The 19,326-nt window shown below is 40.4% G+C and overlaps 1 protein-coding gene across 1 annotated transcript in view; it reads right to left on the reverse strand.

The window, feature by feature from the left end:
* LOC122533264 (neurogenic locus Notch protein) overlaps nucleotides 1-19,326 on the reverse strand; it is a 261,439-nt gene that overhangs the window by 225,717 nt on the left and 16,396 nt on the right. The window contains exon 2 of the mRNA XM_043662819.1: nucleotides 1,014-1,092. Within this exon, the coding sequence (XP_043518754.1) occupies nucleotides 1,014-1,092 (79 nt within the window). The remainder of the gene's footprint in view (nucleotides 1-1,013; nucleotides 1,093-19,326) is intronic.

Genomic DNA, 19,326 nt, shown 5'->3' on the forward strand with positions numbered 1-19,326 from the left:
CGTACACGGTCGAACGCGAGCTTGCGTCGTTTTCTCGAAAACGAGGAAAAAGAGACACTGACTACTAAAGTAAGCTATGCTTGTTCTATCATGTTCATCATACATTGCGCAAATTTTGATTTTGATAATAAGTGAAAAAACTAATACAAGATGGAAAAATATTATAGTTAGCTCAGCTATTTTCAGAATTTAGTCAATATGTCGTCACGATCAATTTCCCATAATTTTTTAAAAGATGCTGACTTGATAAATTTTTGGAAGAAGCTCTATCTTCCGAAGCTTTTCTAAATCTCAGAAAGTTTGCCCAAAAAATATATATGCCTATTTAATTTTATTAATTAATAAGAACCGATGTCGAATTCGATGATTCTCATACGACATAAATAATTTGGTTTAGAGCAAACAGGCTCATAAAATGTTAATAATTATGTTAATAATACACTTACAAATATTACTGTTTGTTAATAATTATCTTTTTCTAATGTTATATGTTTACTATTGTTATATGTTTACTATTTATAAATACATATGTTTTCATTGTTAAAATAATAATAGTAGCGCGTCGAAGTTCACTTGATTGGGTGAAATACAAGTGAAAATTTACAAATTCGCGTCGTCGCGGTACAAAATCGATGAGATTCGGGGAAACAAAAGTATCGAGTGCGAAGTTCATCTTCCTTGAACGTTGCCTCTCTTTCCCCTATACGTTCCCTTTTCGCGTGGGAGGCGGAGGAACGTCCGGTTCTCTCGACTCGGCCTTCTCTATCTTACACTTCACTTCTATCTTACATTTCTCCACTTGCTCCTTCTCTCTTTGATCGTCGATCGTTATCAAAAGTGTACGAGGAGAGGGAGGAAGATAAGCTTGGAACAGAGCTTGGTTTGTCGCTTGCGGAACAATCGAACCCGCGTCATTCCCTGACAAGCACGTTAAACGACGCCCGATTCGTAAAGCAGCGCGGCCAACGTGTAATTTTCGGCGACGAAAGAACGAGGGAACATTGTGCACTCACTTGCAATGCGACTCGCCGCGCGGCGACGACACACAGACTCCTCCGTTCTTGCAGGGACTCGGCGAACACGACACAAAACCTGAAACAATAAGAAAAGTGACCGATTATTTCCAAATCTATCTCCCTCTGGTGAGATCAGAGACTGAAAAATGAAATATTTTAAGGTTTAGGTGTCATACCGGTATTTGCTCCCATATTATCGTAATATAATCACTATTTAGGAAATCAGGTATAAGACGATCATACCGGTATTTTCATACGTATTTTATCGGTATTTAATGTCCACAACGGTAAAAATACCGGTACGGCACCGCTTTACTGACGAAAACACATTTTTCATTTTCTACGTACAGTGACTCTTATTAATATTCGGACGTCATGCTTTTCAAAATATTGTTGAGGATTTCGATTGTTTATAATAGTAAATTTGGATTAATTTTTTAATAATAATAGTAGAACATTTATTATAGTTTATCGTAACATAAATTTTATTTATTTATTGCACATACTTTTCTTAATATCAAACAATAAACTAAACTATGTCGAAATGTAACAAAATGTGGCAAAAATATTCGGACATTTGAAGAACTACAATATTTGAACCTGAAAATTGTTAACATAAACGATAATAAATATTTTGTTAAGTAGCCCTTAAATTCAATAATATATCGCAGACGCTTAGGCATATTTCCAGTAATTTTTTTATTCTACGATTAATCCTCTTTCGATTTATTGACGTACGACAATTAGTCATTTTTCACCGAGAAAAAGAAAAAAACGTATCGAGAGATCGGTCATCTTTTAGAATCAAGTAAGAGTATCGTGACTGATATTGTATAGAGATACAACGATGAATTAGTATTAGAAATAATAAAGAATACGTGTATCCGTAATACCGATCTTCGAATCGCCGAAGCAACGATTCCAACTCTTCGTTTCGATCCGGATGTGTTTCAACTACTTTTCGGTGAGAAAAGCTCGGCGAAGGAATTTTCGTCCTGCTGGAAGGAACGAAGAAAGTCGACAATTTTTTTTTTTTCTTTTTCTTTTGTCAAAAGGGTGTCTATTAAAAGTGTACGATCGAAGGAATTTTCATCCTACTGGAAAGTCAACGAAGAAAGTCAACAATTGTTTTTTTTTTTTTTTTTTTTTGTCCCGAGAAAGGGTGGAATGTTCGTCGAATGTGTACGACTTTCCTTGACGTCCGTTTATCGTGTAAGCAATTAAAGCCCGGTCGGGGAACGGCCGAAGGCGGCGGGTTACCGCGAATCTTTGACACGCGGTGCAAAGTGAACTTTCGTGTATCCCTCGTTGAAGAATATGGCGAGATAGGGATAGAACGAGAGAGCGAAGGAGAAGAAGGGAGCCTTTAAGGGAGCGAAAATATCAGGGGGATCTTACCACCTCCGGGTGTAAACGCGGCCAAACTGTACTAGAGAAAGGGGAATCGGCACAAACCACCCGGCGCGCATCCTGCTTTCGAGACCATTGCCGGAATAATCGTTCACGTTGAATAATTTCGCACGAGTTAAACTCTTGCACGTGCACGACAACGGTGAGTCGCGGCCAAATGAACGACACAGAGCTTTGTCTAATACAATTCTAAAGTCGATGAAGAAAAGAAAAAAAAAAAAGAAAAAAAGTCGGCACGGAAGTGGCTTTACGTGGCGACCAATTGCATTTGATTTAAACTCCGCATCTGCGAATTCCCATTTTGGGAATTCTTCCTTTCCGGGATGCCTATTTATTTCATCCCGCAACGTAAATGTACATAAGTGCACGTAAGTGTTCGTATATATATCGTTCTTTCTGTCGTGCGTTCTGTGAGAATCACTCTTGTCGAAAAACGAACCGCTAAATTCGGATTTAGCGTAACGCTTCTTCTTCCAATAACTAAAGAGAAATAGATCGATCGACGGAGAAGAAAGATGATAAAAATCACGGACAAAGCAAAGAGTAGAGGAACCGATACAATTACTCAGCTCTTGTTAGCGTAGTTAAGCACCTCGAGCGTTGCTTGTTGTGCAAGGAGTTGCACCGATATTCTACCCCTGCATGCATTTGTATATCTTAAGCTTTAATGTATTCCTTTTCGTCGGAACCATTAATGTCGAACCTCGAGTAACATTCGTGCTAAATCACACGCTCGGAAAACGTGTGTTCAAAAGTCGATTAACGTGCACCGCGCGAGCATAAAATACACCGGACCAACTAATGCGCGCGCGCGCATTCGTACTAACGTAGCAAATACATAACTGTTCAACACACGTAGAAAAGAGAGGAAAACAACACGTCGAGCACACCGTGAGTCGATGCGTTTATGCTTTATCAGCAGCTACATATGGGTTCTCGCGTTCTCCCCATTATTCGTTGCGAAAAGAGTCAAGTTTGAAGAATTTTGCGTTTCCGTACGTCCGATGACAAATTCGTAACATTTTCGTTCAAACGTAGGAATTTATCGATCTGCGGGACGCTTGTGATTAACAGACGTTCGCGTCTGAGAAGAGAAAAGTAAAGAGAAAAAGGAACGTATTAAGGGAATATAAAACTCGTGACGTAACGATCGGGGCTGCTTATGGCGCCGCGTGGGACGCAGAAAGTCCAACGTTTGTAAATGTCATCTTAATGGCATACATTTCTCGAGTTAGGCACATCCACCACGCACAACACCACGCGCCGTGACATACGTGACACGCGCGTGCACTCGGAATTCGCAAGGTTTCGCCGCGTATTTGAACCAAACTGCCTATTTTCCTAAAACCAATTCTAAGACATTAATCTCTTGCGCTGGAATGCCACGCACGTCGAGAATTTTTGGTCCCAAATTGCAACATTTTCTCAGTTTTAAGTATAATTAAATATAACATAAGTAAAACAAATGATAAGTTCATTATTTCTTAATAATTTCTATTTCGAGTGATATCATACCGACGAGTTCAAAAGAAAAAGAAAGCGACGAATCATTGTATACGGTTCGGTCACTCGTTATGGTCCGCAATCAGTTGCCAGCGCAAGTGGTTAACCTCCAAAATTGTAATATTTCCTCAGTTTTAAGTATATTTAAGTAAAACAAAATAGGCAAAACAAATAATAAATTTATTACTTGTCAATAATTTCTATCCAGTGATATCATACCGACGAGTTCAAAAGAAAAAGAAAGCGACGAATTAAATTGTATACGGTTTGGTCACTCGTTATGGTCCGCAATCAGTTGCCAGCGCAAGTGGTTAACCTCCAAAATTGTAATATTTTCTCAGTTTTAAGTATATTTAAGTAAAACAAAATAGGCAAAGCAAATAATAAATTTATTACTTGTCAATAATTTCTATCCAGTGATATCATATCGACGAGTTCAAAAGAAAAAGAAAGCGACGAATTAAATTGTATACGATTCGGTCACTCGTTATGGTCCGCAATCAGTTGCCGGCGCAAGTAATTAACCTCCAAAATTGTAATATTTTCTCAGTTTTAAGTATATTTAAGTAAAACAAAATAGGCAAAACAAATAATAAATTTATTACTTGTGAATAATTTCTATCCAGTGATATCATACCGACGAGTTCAAAAGAAAAAGAAAACGACGAATTAAAGCGTAAGGGGTTAAACTCCAGTACACGCTCTAAACTCCATACAAGCTCTAGCTTACGAATTACATATTTATTTATTGCTTCACAAATCGTAATCACATCGCAACGATGCTATTCTCTTGAACGTTACGACGTGTATTTCAAATCAACAACTCATAAGCGTTGAACACATTCGGGTTAATTAAAAGTCCGGGATCATTGACCAATTGGGATCGGCGAGACGATTCAATTCGCTCGGTGAAGGACGAGGAAGAGGCGGAGAGACGGAGTCATCGCAGCACACAATGAAGCGGCGACGCTGCTCGGTTCACGTCGAAACAACGACGAGAAGACAAGTACCAGATCGTCGCCACGTCCGCGACAAGACGGATGAGATCAGTTAAACCAAACTGCCTTCGTGACAAATCCTCCGTTTCCTCTGTCGGTTCGCGACTCCGTTTCACTGTCGTTGACGTACTCGCGTGTACACCTCGCACACGCACTAACGCCCCTAACGCCGCACCGCCGTGTCACCGTTTCTCATACAGGACGAGTGTCTTTAGTGTGATTCCTCGGGATTTCCGTCCACCAATCATTATGTTAATTCGAAGCTTCTCGTGGTTTCTCTCTTCGAACGAAACGAATTTCGGAGGCAGAACAGAACAGAAAAGAGAAGGAAGAAATTGTAACGGCAAAAGTTCGTGAGGGAGAAAGTGAAGAACTAATTTGCAATAACTCGGTGGGAAATGACACTAATTTCGGTCTAACGAATCCTAATCCACCGGGGACTAATCGCCGAGGACTCACCCGGGAACGAAAACGAAATTCAGAATGTCGGCGGCGATGCCGTAACTAGCCAAGCATTTCCTCCTCCGGCTGAAAATACACTCGCACAATCATCCGCTCCCGAGCCAGGGGGGAGGGGAGGGGGGGGGGGGAGGAATGGCTTTAATTATTTCAATTCCAGAGTAAATTGCATCGCCAGTAGAAAGCCACTGTTGAATTACGCCTTCCTTCCTGCTTGCCCGCGAAAATTAATTCGCGCCCGTGCTAATAATGAAACAAACCGCCGTGCAAATTGTCGCGATGGCAAAAAAGGGAACGAGCGAAACTCTCTTACGTCATCCGTCAAGCGCGAGAATTTTGCGCAGCACGAGTTTACGAATTTTAGCTAAAAATCCCTGGTCGTCGAAGTTTTTCGCAAAATCTCTCAAAGTTGTTTAACTTTTCATTTTTCAGTTTCTCTTGGTCGTTCCGAAGCAGACGGCCTCCAACGGCTTCGTTAATGGACGCCGGACCGATTATCATCGCAGCATGAATGAACGATTACACGGAATTTCACTGGCACAGGATAACGCGATAATAAACGTACGGCGTGCAATCAGAGATACGAGTTGATTGTCCGCTGGTGCGTGCCATCACGCTACAGTGGTTCGTCCGTGTGAATGAATCCCTGCAATTTTGCTTCGGGTCTCTACCCTTGTGTTGCATATTCAGCTATCTGGTATTGACTTGAAATTAACATGGTTGATTTACTAACTCTTCGCTCTACGATTTTCTTCTCAGTCTTCGGTAAACGTGTTGAACGTTCATGTCAGATGCAAGTATTACAATTAACTTGTATTTATTGATTTTGAAGAGTTTGAAGAGTTGAAAATTGAAAATTCCAGCTCTTTCTTTTAAATCGAAACCTAATAATTCACATTACGAGTGTAACTAAAACTATCGTAACTCGAAATAAATAGAAAAGAAAGTTCAAAGTGAAATATTCGAAATCGACCTATTAGAATTCGTCTCCTAGCCGAAATAACGAGATCTTTTCAGCGGTCGCGTTATTTTATTGCCTTTGAATCGCCAATACGGCGGAGACATTCTTATCGCATTAGGTTTTCCAGGTAACCGTGAAACGCTTCGAGAGGTATTCCTCGCCAATAGGACGTAGCTAATTGAAATCTAGAATTCAATCTCGTGTGTCGTTGCATTGTGGAAGTAATGGCGATGTCAATGCCGCGGCAGCGTATGTTATCTCGAGTTCTCTCGAAGAACGAGGCAAAGAGAAGCCATGCATTCCTCTCTTTCGCGTGTATTCTGTTTCCTCTTGAAGAGCCAACTTCGACAAGGAGGGATGTACTGCCAATCAGCGTGGGCGACGATTCCTCGCTACGGCAAGTCTTGGCTTTCCGAGGCTCGCCAACTCGACCCGAACCACCTACGTATAAATCAGAAGCGAAGCAAGCCTGCTCTTAATGCTATTCTAGGAACCAAAATTATACACCAAAGCATAATGCCGCTTTCCGTTCGTCTTCCTGGCCACGAATTAGATCGTTCTTTGTTTAACGATAATTATTCGGACATCACTTTGACAAAAATAAAATATATCTACACAACTTATAAATAATTAGTATTTTATATCTGTACAACCTATAATATTTATATATATATATATATATTTATAAATATTATTTATATTATTATAAATATTATTTATACGTTTATATCTATACAACTTATAAATATTAAAGTATTTTCACACGTATTGAGGTATACATTTTGTATGAAAATTGATCGATGAGTCAGATCGTCACTAGCGACCGATAACCATTCGAATATCGTTTTGACACGAATGCAACATCAGTTCAAGTTCGCGTTACTCGAAGAATATTAAAGTACGTGTTTTATACACGAAAGTCAACATTCGAATCGTTTGGCAGATTCGATTTAAATTTATGCACATATTTGCAGTACACGTTTCAGCAAGTACACCTAGTAGAATGTGTACATTAATGGAGGTGGGTAGTGCGAGTCACGACCTCGCGGATTACGTAATCGGTTGCAACGTGCGCGCGTATCAACACAGCGATACCGGCTTGATTTACCGGCCGATTTTCCTCCGTCGGTATCGCGACGACGACGGTGTGAACGATCCTTCGTCCTGAAAGAGTCCTTCAGGCGGGAGATATCACCCTCTGAGTGGAAGGTTTACTTTTACTACTCGCGACCCAACATTTGCAGCTGCTTCGGAATATCAAGATCTTTCAGACACACAAACTGGATTGGCTATTGCTCTCCAATTTTCCTATCAGATGTGAAGTTTATTCGAGTTCTTCAAATAAATGCCCCAAAATGACCCAAGCTATTATGCATTATATTATATTATAAATTTCGAAGTTGAAAATATTATAAATATTATAAAATATTATAAATTTCGAAGTTCAAAATATTATAAATATTATAAAATATTATAAATTACAGAATATTATAAATTTCGAAGTTCAAAATATTATAAATGTTATAAAATATTATAAATTTATAGAATATTATAAATTTCGAAGTTCAAAATATTATAAATATTATAAAATATTATAAATTTATAGAATATCATAAATTTCAAAGTTCAAAATATTATAAATACTATAAAATATTATAAATTTATAGAATATCATAAATTTCAAAGTTGAAAATATTATAAATATTATAAAATATTATAAATTTATAGAATATCATAAATTTCGAAGTTCACAATATTTTAAATATTATAAATTTCGAAATTCAAAATATTATAATTATACATGTAATTATATATTATAAATTTCGAAGTTCCAAATTTTATTCGCGATCGCCGCCACTGGAAAGACGTCGAATTACGGAAGAAGTGTAACGTCTGCAAAATGTTAAACGCGAGTGTTCTAGAACTATGTTGCTAAACGAGCATCGGAAATTTACGCCGACGCGAGGTAATAACGAGTGAGAAAGAGAGAAAGGGAGGGGAATCGAGTTTTCGAGCGTTGGAAGCCGCGCGGATGTCGCTCGGTATCGCAATTAGTAAGCGTTCCCGGAACAGACACGCGATACGAAATGAGAAAAGTTTCTCAGACTAGTTCTCGCAACTAGCCGAACGAACGAACGAACACCTCGCGTTCCACGGTGAAACGAGATTCGCCTCGCGAATGGACGAACATTCGAACCTTTGCGTCATCGATACTATTCAACCCAGTTGATTCACTGCGGGCTGCATGAATGAACGAGCCTGACAAGAAAATCTGCCAAGGCTATACATGCACGGTGTTCTTCAGTCATCTAAAGAAATTTCATTCATCGTTCGAACACTTGACTGTGCGTGTCAGCGAATGAGTAGATTAAAAAAAAGAAAGAACAATTTCGAAATTTTATATTATCAAATGGTTTCTTTTTTTTTTTATTGATAAATTTACATTTCACTCTAATCTACTCCCGTTAGCATTAAGTTTGATAAAGGTATTAATGAAACGTACGATGTTGGCAAATTGGTTTAAAGTAACGTCAACTGATTTATGATAGCATGGTTGACACGGCAGATGAACGACCAAATTGAAAATGTGTAATAACGGCGCAAAGTGACGATAAATCATTAACCCGTTATCCAGTAATTTCTGAAAATTATTCCACGGTTAATCGACATGATGACTTTGCAAACGTTGCCGCGTCACGCGACAACACACACACACGCGCGCGTATTTTTTCGTTTTTCCTCCAGCCGAATTATTCAATGTTGAATTAATAACAAGTGTTTTACAAACGGTCGTAAATCAAACGAATTTAGATGAAAATCTATCATCATGACGATTTCTACAAATTATACCGTGCAGCCAAACTTTCTTGCCACGGTAACTGAAAATAATCCGATATTTTCACTACGCTACGAAAAAAAAAAAAAAAACAAAAAACGTTATCGTCGAATAAAAAAGTTGTGGAAAAAAATAATCATGGCTGAGACGCTGTTTATCCTTATTCACAACGATGATACGGCTATGTGCGTAAGTTTCGCGTATACAAGTCGAGATACGTTTATAATCCGAGCGCACAGGTGCTTCGTTACCTCACCTCCGATAAATTAACGATGACCGTCGACGGCCAAAGCAACGCGAAATATGGAACCCGATAAATGATGACCCATTAAGACTCGCTGCCGACCCCGGCGATCTCACTTCTAACAAATCAGAGCACCGAGACGCGGCTGCGAGTAACCACAGTGAATTTCAACGCTGGTGCGCCTCAGCCTCAGGAAAGCTAATCCAGTGCCAGTTTATTATCGATGACCCGAATCATTTATTCAATGAAAACCGCGTTTTCACTGGGATCTCACTGTTCGTTATTCTTACGCACACGAGATCAGTTGATAAATGAAGAGGAAAGAACAACGATGCGAGAGACCGGCGCTGGCAACTGATTGCGGACCATAACGAGTGACCAAACCGTATACAATAATTCGTCGCTTTCCTTTTAAATTCGTCGGTACGATATCACTGGATAGAAATTACCGAGAAGTAATAAATTTATTATTATATGCAATTTTGTCTGGTTATACTTAAATATACTTAAAACTGAGAAAATATTGCAATTTTGGGACAAAAAAATTCTCAAAATGCGTGGCATTCCATCGCAAGAGGTCTGGGTGACGCTTTTCTTCGGTCAGTTACGTAGGATTTTACAAATAATTTACAAAAATTTTGTAAAAATTAATTAATTTACAAATGTATCTAAAAACATCACAGATATGCTTGTATGACATAAAAACTTTAGAAAACAGAGTGAAAACCAAATCGAACCTAGGCGACTAGAAAAGTATTCTAAACAAATAATTATTTCGGTTCTTCTTATTTGACACATGTCAGCTTGATAATTCTACACTACAGCATCTCAGATTATTCTGTTGCTCGAATTTATTCAATGACAAATGATTACTGTCGCAGTTGCTAAAACCTTTAGACTAAAAATTAAAAATTAGAAAAGAATCTCAATTGTAGTATAAAGGCGAGTAGATTAATTATAAGCGCATGTACTGTTAATCTGATGCTTCAGAGAATTCAGAGCAGGAAGCTCACTCGATTCTCGATCTAACGTGTTAAACCTTGTTAAATTACGGGGAAGAAGTTCTGTTATACGCGTTCGAACTGCGGTGTCCTGTTATGACACATGTGATTTGGAAGGACAGCGTCCTCTTGCAATCCACCAACGTAACCCAACACTCGCTACGAAATTGTCTCCATCGCGATGCAAATGAGCATCGTGTGTCTTGTCCGATGCGATTGCGATTGCCTCGCTCTCATCCTCTCCGCGTGCAAACGCAGAATATACGGAAGATTACGAAGTGCTCGGCCAGCGATTTTGTTCTCCGTGAGTCGGACGTGCCTAAGCTTCGATGTACCGTACTCAGGATATACTCCCACGCCGATATCCTACGGACGTGTGTTACCACCTCAGTGAGAAGCGGAATTCCCCACCCGGCGAAGTATCATTTCGACGAAAATGTCGATACCGCTTGATTTGATATCTAATTAGAGAGAATTTCGAAATTATTCGAGTTGGGAGGGGGAAAGAAATTGAAAGTAGAGCCTATGTAATTTTACAAAGTGATCATCTCTCGTAAAGTCTTCTACAACGTTAGAACCGGCAACCAAAGTGTAAAATTTGCAGTAGAGAAATCAAGGTGCAAGGAGCAGGAAGAAATTTATTTTTAGTAAAATATATTTCACTAAAAATCATTCAGGCCTCTTAAAGTGCATTGTGAAGAATTTGTAAAATTTCTATGACAAGTTATTAACTAGTCATTTTGACCACTTTTGGTAGTTTCAATGTCAAAACGGTGGATTCGGGACACGAAGGAACGAGACGTTTATCGGGTAAAAAAAAAAAAAAAAAAAGAGAAAAGGATGGATCTCGACAATTCAAACGCCTACCACGTGGGTTTCGCCGTGTCACTGACAGGAAAACAAATCGTCTTTCAGATTTATCGGACGCGTCAATCGGTTGCGCCGACAGAGTCGGTAGACACGTAAATTTCGTAGCCGGTGTGTGGGAGACGATACTCGACCAGCACCGGCGACGATCTTGACAGCGCGATCGCGAAGTGTGGAAAGGACGGTTCGAGCACTCGCTCGCGTCTCGTCGTGAGATGCAACTGAACGAAAAGTTAATCGCGATCCCTCCGGGATCCGATTTTTCCAAGCGTCACTCTTCCAACGAACATGCGTTTCGACCCTATCGTACGACGTACAGGGTGGAAAGAAAAGTTTGTCTGTGGCTATCATAGACGAATTCTACTCCTTCGATTCGTTGAAGATACACGTAAAGAATCTGTACAATGTATAATAAATTGGCAAACAGATGTGAACCTTTCAAGGTTAAAAATTTTTTTTTTATTTTTGCATTGTGTTCTACTTATCACGAAGGTTAAACTTTTTTGAGGAACCATCATAGTTTCCTTGAAAAATGACAAGAAAAGTTAACACTACGGATACGTGAGTTCTAACAGCGACTTTATGATTCTGGACGCGTGAATGTCTATTTTACGTAAATTTCACTAACATTTGATTTATCATATTTGTAGTCTAAGTGTGATTCAGTGTGAGTCTAAGTAATCAAGTGATACAACTAACTGTTAACATTATTCGAAATAATGTTGATCCAGAACCATAAAGTCGCTGTTAGAACGCAGGCGTCCGCAATGTTAAATGATTGAGGAACTATTCTGCCATTTTTCATTAGATTGCGCCTTCAGTTTTAAGGTGAAGATCAATTTTGCGACAGGTTTTTTATATATTTCCATCATTTATGCATTTCCATCAAATCGAAGATGTGGAATTCATGGGCAAACTTTTCTTTCCACCCTGTGCGTACATGCATACGGCAAATCGCACACTCCATGAAACAGGGTGTAAATAATTTACCATACCGCAATAACGCGTCTAATATGTTTTCTCTCGAACGTCGCTTGCCAAACAAGCCGCTTGCTTGCCTCTTTATTGCTTCCGTGCGATTATTTCGGAATCACGTCGACGCGACTTGGAAATCGTTCGTCGTCGTTGCCGGCGCAACGACTCGAGCCGGCTAGCTCGCATTAGCGGGTCCATTAATCACAATTACGTGAATTCAGGTCCTGCGTGTGCCGCGCGTGCACGGTCGTTTGCGTATATTATGTGTGTAGAAACATATCTGTACGTATATCTATGTGTATACACGGTACGTTCAAAAAGTTCCAAGACTGATTTTTTTTTTATGGACATTCCAGTAGCTCCATCTATAAAACTACAGCGCTATGATCATCTAAACCCTAAATCTTAGTGCTAGAATTGTTTCGTTTAGCAATATTCATTTGTTCTTTAGTACTGCGTAGTTATAAATTGTTTGATTTTATTCACTGTCGCGATTAGAAGTGTGAACTGCAATTAGAATTTGCTTTAAAAGTGGAATGATGTGAAAAACACATGATCGTCTAAGTCGTGCTGTAATTTCTCAAAGAAGATCGTCAGTCACTTGAAAACGACAAAAGAGAAGAACGATTTTTGATAAGCTACACCGCGACGAATGTTGAATCTGTCCTCAGATACAATGTCCTACTATCGAGTAACGGATAGAACTTTACTTCCACAACAACGCACATTCACATTTGTCAAACATCGTCACAGACTCTTCGGCGAAAAAGACGTAACTGTTATTAACCACCCACCGTACTCGCCAGAACTGACACCTACTAACTCCTTTTTATTTCTTATTAAAAATTAAATTACCAACGAAAGGGACCCACTGTGAGGAGATAGATGCGACATAGGAGGCAATTAAAGAGAACGGCAACGCAAGAGAAATTCAAAGCACTCTGTAAATGTAGTACCAGGCTAGAGTAAGGATGTATGCGTGAGAAATCTAAGAAATAAAAACCCCTTAATCAACGCGATTCAATTTTTTATTACTTCGTCAGTCTTGGAACTTTTTGAACACGCCGTGTACGTATACATGTGCACACACGCATGCACGTGTGTTCGTCGAGCAATTGTGTGTATATTTATGTATTTATAATATACGTAAGCGTATGCTTACGGAGAAAGAGCCTCGGCTGCAGAAACGCACGAGTCACTGCGCTAGAAATACCGCCCACTGAGCCGATACCCGGCAACAAACCCTCTCTTGTCGTCGTGCTCGCAGCGGGTGGATAATCCCTGCTGGATAAACCCGACCACCGTGGAATTTCGACAGGAGGACGCCGCTCGACCTTTCACGGGATTCTTCTAGGACCAATAATTCTCATAGGCGTCCTCTCACTCTTCGAGAAACCGCACACAGGACTTTCCCCTGAGTGTCCTGGCCTAACCATGGTCAACGATGGTCAACATTCCTGTACCTCTTTGTCCAACATGTTGTTTCGTCAAGCGAAGAATACCCACTGCCATCTTGCTATTTTGATCAGCTTTGGAACGAGTTTCTTGCAACGAAACTTTGCACTTTAAACATTTAATTCGACGAGTTGTGAACAGAAATGTTCTCAAGCAGCGAATCAATGAACTGCATTTGTACAATGTACAGGATGGAAAGAAAAGTTTGCTCACTTCTACACCTTCGATTTGATGGAAATACGTGTAAAGAACCTGTCGCAAAACTTTGAATTTCTGACTTTGAATTTTGAAGGTCAAAAAAAAATTTTTGTTTCTCTTCCATTGTATTCTTGTAATCACGAAAGTAAAACTTTTCCAAGGAACCATAGATCGCAACCTAAGAGTTCTCTTGTCAAATGGCAAGAAAGTTTTCTAATCGTTTAACGAGTGCGTTCTAACAGCGACTTTATGGTTCTGGACATGTGGTTGTCTATATTACGTAACGTTTATATTTCGAATAACGTAAGTAATTAGTATTATCATTTGATTATTTGGACTCACGCTGATGCTGCAACTATGATAAATGAAATGTTAATGAAACCTACTACGAAAATTAAGTAAAATAGACATCCACGTGTCCAGAATCATAAAGTCGCTGTTAGAACTCACGTGTCCGCAGTGTTAACTTCTTTTGTCATTTTTCAAGAAAACTATAACGGTTCCTCGGAGAAGTTTAACCTTCGTGATAAGTAGAATACAATGCAAAAATAAAAAAAAAATGTTAACCTCGAAATTCAAGGTCGAGATTAATTTTGCGGCAGGTTCTTTACATCAAATCGAAATGTGTAGAATTCGTCTATAATAGCCACAGACAAACTTTTCTGTCTAGTAGAGATACTTAGAGAGAAGAGCAATGTGTATCGCGTAACAATGCGCGATAACGCAGCCCGAGCAAATACGAATCTCGGACTAACAATGAATGAAAGTCCTGAATGAAGAGTTCAATAGTCACCGGCGCATGATAAATGTTGTAGCGCATAGACGCGCGTAAATACCAGTGTGAATGCGCTGGCTGAAGGATGCTATCGAACGATCGCCGATTGCACGTGCGCCACCGTGCTTTTTGCCTGTTACTCATCCTGTTACTCATCCCAGACCATCGTTCTCCATGTCGTTTTGAGCGCAATAGTAGCAACTTGGTTGCCTCCCGAAGGCAACCAAGCACGTACGTACCTACCGCATATTTCTAACGCACAGAAGAGAAATTACCGGGCATGATGGATAGCACCGTTAGTTCGCGATTAAGCAAGACGATCGCGCGCCAGTTTTGAAACGAAAAGACAACGAGCAAACAGGAGAATTCATTTGTGAGATCACTTGCGGATCGACGCAACAACATTCAGAACCCGGTTAGAGAATGTTGCCTCCTCGGTCAAATATGGCCCAACTCGCCGGAACTTGGCAGTCCTCGATGATCGCTGGGCAATTTCCTGCAGGTTATTCGCACGGATCGGAATTTCACGTTCGCGAAAGAGAGGAAGTCGCAAAGTATCTGTACTGGATCGCGAGACGAAAAGATAATCCGATCAGAAGAAGGTAAAAATTCTTTTTAAGGTTCGTATTCAATTTATATGGAAAAGAAGATTTCAGCTACGTAGCTCGCTTTTAGCAAAGCCTATCTTTGCGATAACACGAAGCTGGATGGAACTCGATCGAGCGATCCATAGGGGAGACAGCGCGAACGGGGCGTGGAGGAAACGCGTGTAGCATTTGCTCGTCGAGGAACTGTTACAGCTCAACAGGAGCGTTCACCAGTTCACGAACGCTATCTTCGATGCACGTGCTACATGTGCTGACTTTCCTTTCGAGTGGCCAAACACTGCAATGGCGTACAATTGCTGTAGAATTCCCATTGTGTATCCCGGCGTGCCGTACACGCACATAAATTTGCCTTTTCCATTATTACGTATTGCCACTAAGTATCGTCGGTTTACTTTATCGAGCGTAGTTGTAAAATTCACAGATAATTTCATTTTTTTTTTTTTTTTTCGTTTCTTCTTGCGCGGCCTTGACTGATCCACGAAACCATCAAATACAGGTAAGGTCTATTCTTATCGAGAAGTGCAAATTTTGTTCTTCGGAATTTATCACGCAGTCGATCGACGATCGCGTTTGCTCTTCTATTCTTTTATACAATTTTATGGTGCACGTGGCAAAAATCTTTTCGAACGGTTGTTAACACGATCGATTCGCGTTCTTCGACATTGCATCTTGATGTTTCGGTGCGTTTCTCTGACAAGTGACAAATGAAACAGCCCAAGAACGGACTCGCATCCGTAAAATTTATTGTTCGCTGAACTACATCAGAACGAACTTTCTGTTATTCCTCGGCGTCATGCTGCGACACTGCGTCGACATTTTCGCGAAATAAATTCGCTTTCATTTTTTAAACGTCGCCGACTATGATTCACGTTATATTACGTAGCTTCGCCCCTCTTGGGAATATTAAATTGATTTGCGTACTAGAATATCGCTGAACGTTCGAAATGAACATTATTTTGGAAAAATTGGAAAATTACGATCGAATCTTTTGAATCAAGACACGTTGTATTTGACAAGTCAATACACGATTCTTTCGATTAAAAAGCTCAACTAGATTTGTATAGAGGATAATTTTTGGTGAACCAATTGTATTAAACAATTTTTCGTTAGACGCATAAGTTTAAAAGTTATTTCAAGCGTGAAAGTTACGCGAATCACCCTTGTAGCGTATGTGCTAGATGAAAGAAGTTTCACGAGCTCTCGAGAAGACGGTCTTCACGACAGAAAATACGCGTCCATGGCATTCTGCTCGCGACTCGTGTAGATGTATCCCCGATATTCGATATACCTGCTTCGACACTCAATACTTAAGTTACACGGACGTATGCCTCGGATGCCTGGTCCAAAGAGACCACGGAAGAGGACCTTCTATTTTCCCCGCGCCATTGTCGACCACTTGTCCTACCTCATCATCCTCTGCAAGCCACGCTGCTGAATGCACGCGGAAAGATCGAAGTGAAAGACGTGGAACGGGAAGAAGAACGGAGAGTGGAGTATATTTAAACGCGATCTCGATCGCCTGGCTTGAAACACACACACTGCAAATGGTCCCCTGAAAGTGTCATCGGTTCTCGATGGAAGTTACGACGCCCTCAGAACACGTGAGTTTCACTTGCTCCTTGCATCCGTACGTTCCCAAAGAGAACTACCATAATCGTACATTTCCTCTCTTCCGCCGATACTTTACTTTAAGCAAACAAAGAGATACGATCTCTTTGCGAATAACGATCTCTTTCTTTCTCTTTTCTTTCTGGTGAATAAATTTCGCAGGATTGTCCCGATTTTCGTTAAAAAAGAAAGTGCGTGCAATGCTCGTGTCGCGAGTGCTTCTCCTCTAAAAGAAAAAAAAAAAAAAAGAAAAAAAAACGACACGGGATCTCGAAACTGATTCTGCCGACAAATTCAGGTTTTCAGCATGCGTTGGATCCTACGTTTTACGACGCAATCATCCCACACGGAAGTACTTTCGTCCGTCTGTTTATCACACGATGAAACAGAGACGAACACTCATTGCAAACGTTCACGTTTTCTTCGCCATTTGCTGCGAACGTGGAAAGAAATTTACGTTCACGGTAATGATACCATCATGTGCAACGAATGTAACGAGAGGAGACAAGACGCGAGGAACGGCGGATAAAATCGAAGATTTTCATTGTTCAGAATGCTTAAGAAAGAGAAAAAATAAAATAAAATAAAATAAAATGAAATAAAATAAAATAAAATAAAAGACTGTTTAAAAAAGCCGGGAAGTTGACCCTCGACAAAAGAGAATGTCGTGGCACCACGAAAAAGATTCACGGGCCAGGTATGCCGGGCTTCGAGTCTCGAGGCCGTATATCTGGCTTTTGTTTTGACTCCTCTCATTGTAGCCTCGGGGCCCTCTGGGTCCCGTTTCGGCAGCCCCGATCGAACGACACGCGTTCGAGGGCAGTGCGGCGAGACGAGGAAGCACCAGTCGCCATTGTTTTTTGGGAATAGAGCGGAGCCAACCGATGAAAAAGGGAAAGAGACAGCGGGCCTGGGGCCCATTGTATTGTAATGGGCATTACAGATATTCGCCTAAATGGCTCGTACCCTGTTCCTATTGCGCAATTTATGGCCGTTCGTTAGTCGTCCATATTGTTTTTAGGGGGTTCCCGATCTACGATGCTCCGCAGAGTCGCCCCTCTTTCGCAAGAAATTCAGCCAACCAGTCTCCTTCGCTTTTTCTTCCCTTTTTTAAACTTAATCTCCGGCTTAGCTCCGTCACAATGTTCCATTTTCAATTCTTTCTCTAACTCGAATTGAAGAAGAAAATTTCACTTGATTCGTTGGAAACGAGGTATCGCGTGTAAAATAAAAATCTAAAGCCAGAGCGAAATTAAAGCTTGTGAATATTGAATTACAACCGGCAGGGCGGAGGGAGGAAACGGTGTTTCTTTGAAAGAACTCGGTTAGACAAAAATCTCGGTGAATCCCCGTAGAAAGGAGAAAAAAAAAGCTTCTTGAAGGACGATCGAGAGAAAAACGCAGCTGCTCTCTTCGATACTATCGATTCCTTCGTATGTGACGACGCCGTTATGTACCCGTAACTTTGTATAGCCCTGCGAGGGGGCCTACGTAGCGGGCAGCAGGGTGAATGGAACATCTGCCGATGGTCGGGGTCCTTTTCCAAACACCACCACCTTACGCTACATTACGAGCAGAGGAGGAACGAACGATGTACTAACTGGGCTGATAACATCGACTTTCTTTCGATGACATTTCACGCAACGTTTGGAACTTGCTTTCAGTTTTTAGCCGACTGAGAGAGCCTCAAATAAAAATTTCTCCAAAGTTCGTACGTTCACGCTCCATGAAATTCATATTTTTAATTTAATGAAATCCTCGAGCGTGAGATGTGTAACGTCTAATACGTTCATCTTCGCTGAGAAATTCGATTTTACAATAGCAACTTGCTAATATCCTCGAGCTCTCAAAGTTCGCGGTGTATATATATATATATATATATATTTTCTCGAACGCGACGGCGAACGTTTTTCAATTATTCGCAACGTTAACAAGAAACAATCAACTTTTATAGGCAGGAATTGCTCGTGACGAGCGATCAGGCTTCACTCTTGTCACGGCGCAGAGCGGCGGCGCGGCCAGAAAGGTATGGTACGTGCCGGCATTCAAATCACCGAGAAAACAGGTCGTCCCGATACGTCTAGAAGGTAAAGTAACCGGCGTTAAAAAAAAAAAAAAAAGAAAAATTATCACTGCCCGCTACTTCGTTTTTCTTCAACCGCACTCCACCGGATGTCTTGTAATCGATAATTGAACAAAACCAAGATTCCTTGGACTAACGTGTCTCGTTGCGGAATTAGATCTCGCAGAGCGCGACAATGGCTATTGCGAAGGGTATTAAATGGTTTTCTGAATATCGGCAAAACAGACTGTCGTTTAACGGCTGTGATTTAATTTCAATAACCACGGCTGAAATTTTGCGTTTGTTCAGACTGAAAACTGGACTGAAGCAAGTTACGTTAAATTTACTAA

Source organism: Frieseomelitta varia, unplaced genomic scaffold, assembly GCF_011392965.1.
Source record: "Frieseomelitta varia isolate USP_RPSP 00005682 unplaced genomic scaffold, Fvar_1.2 scaffold_514, whole genome shotgun sequence".
Classification (NCBI taxonomy): Eukaryota; Metazoa; Arthropoda; class Insecta; order Hymenoptera; family Apidae; genus Frieseomelitta; species Frieseomelitta varia.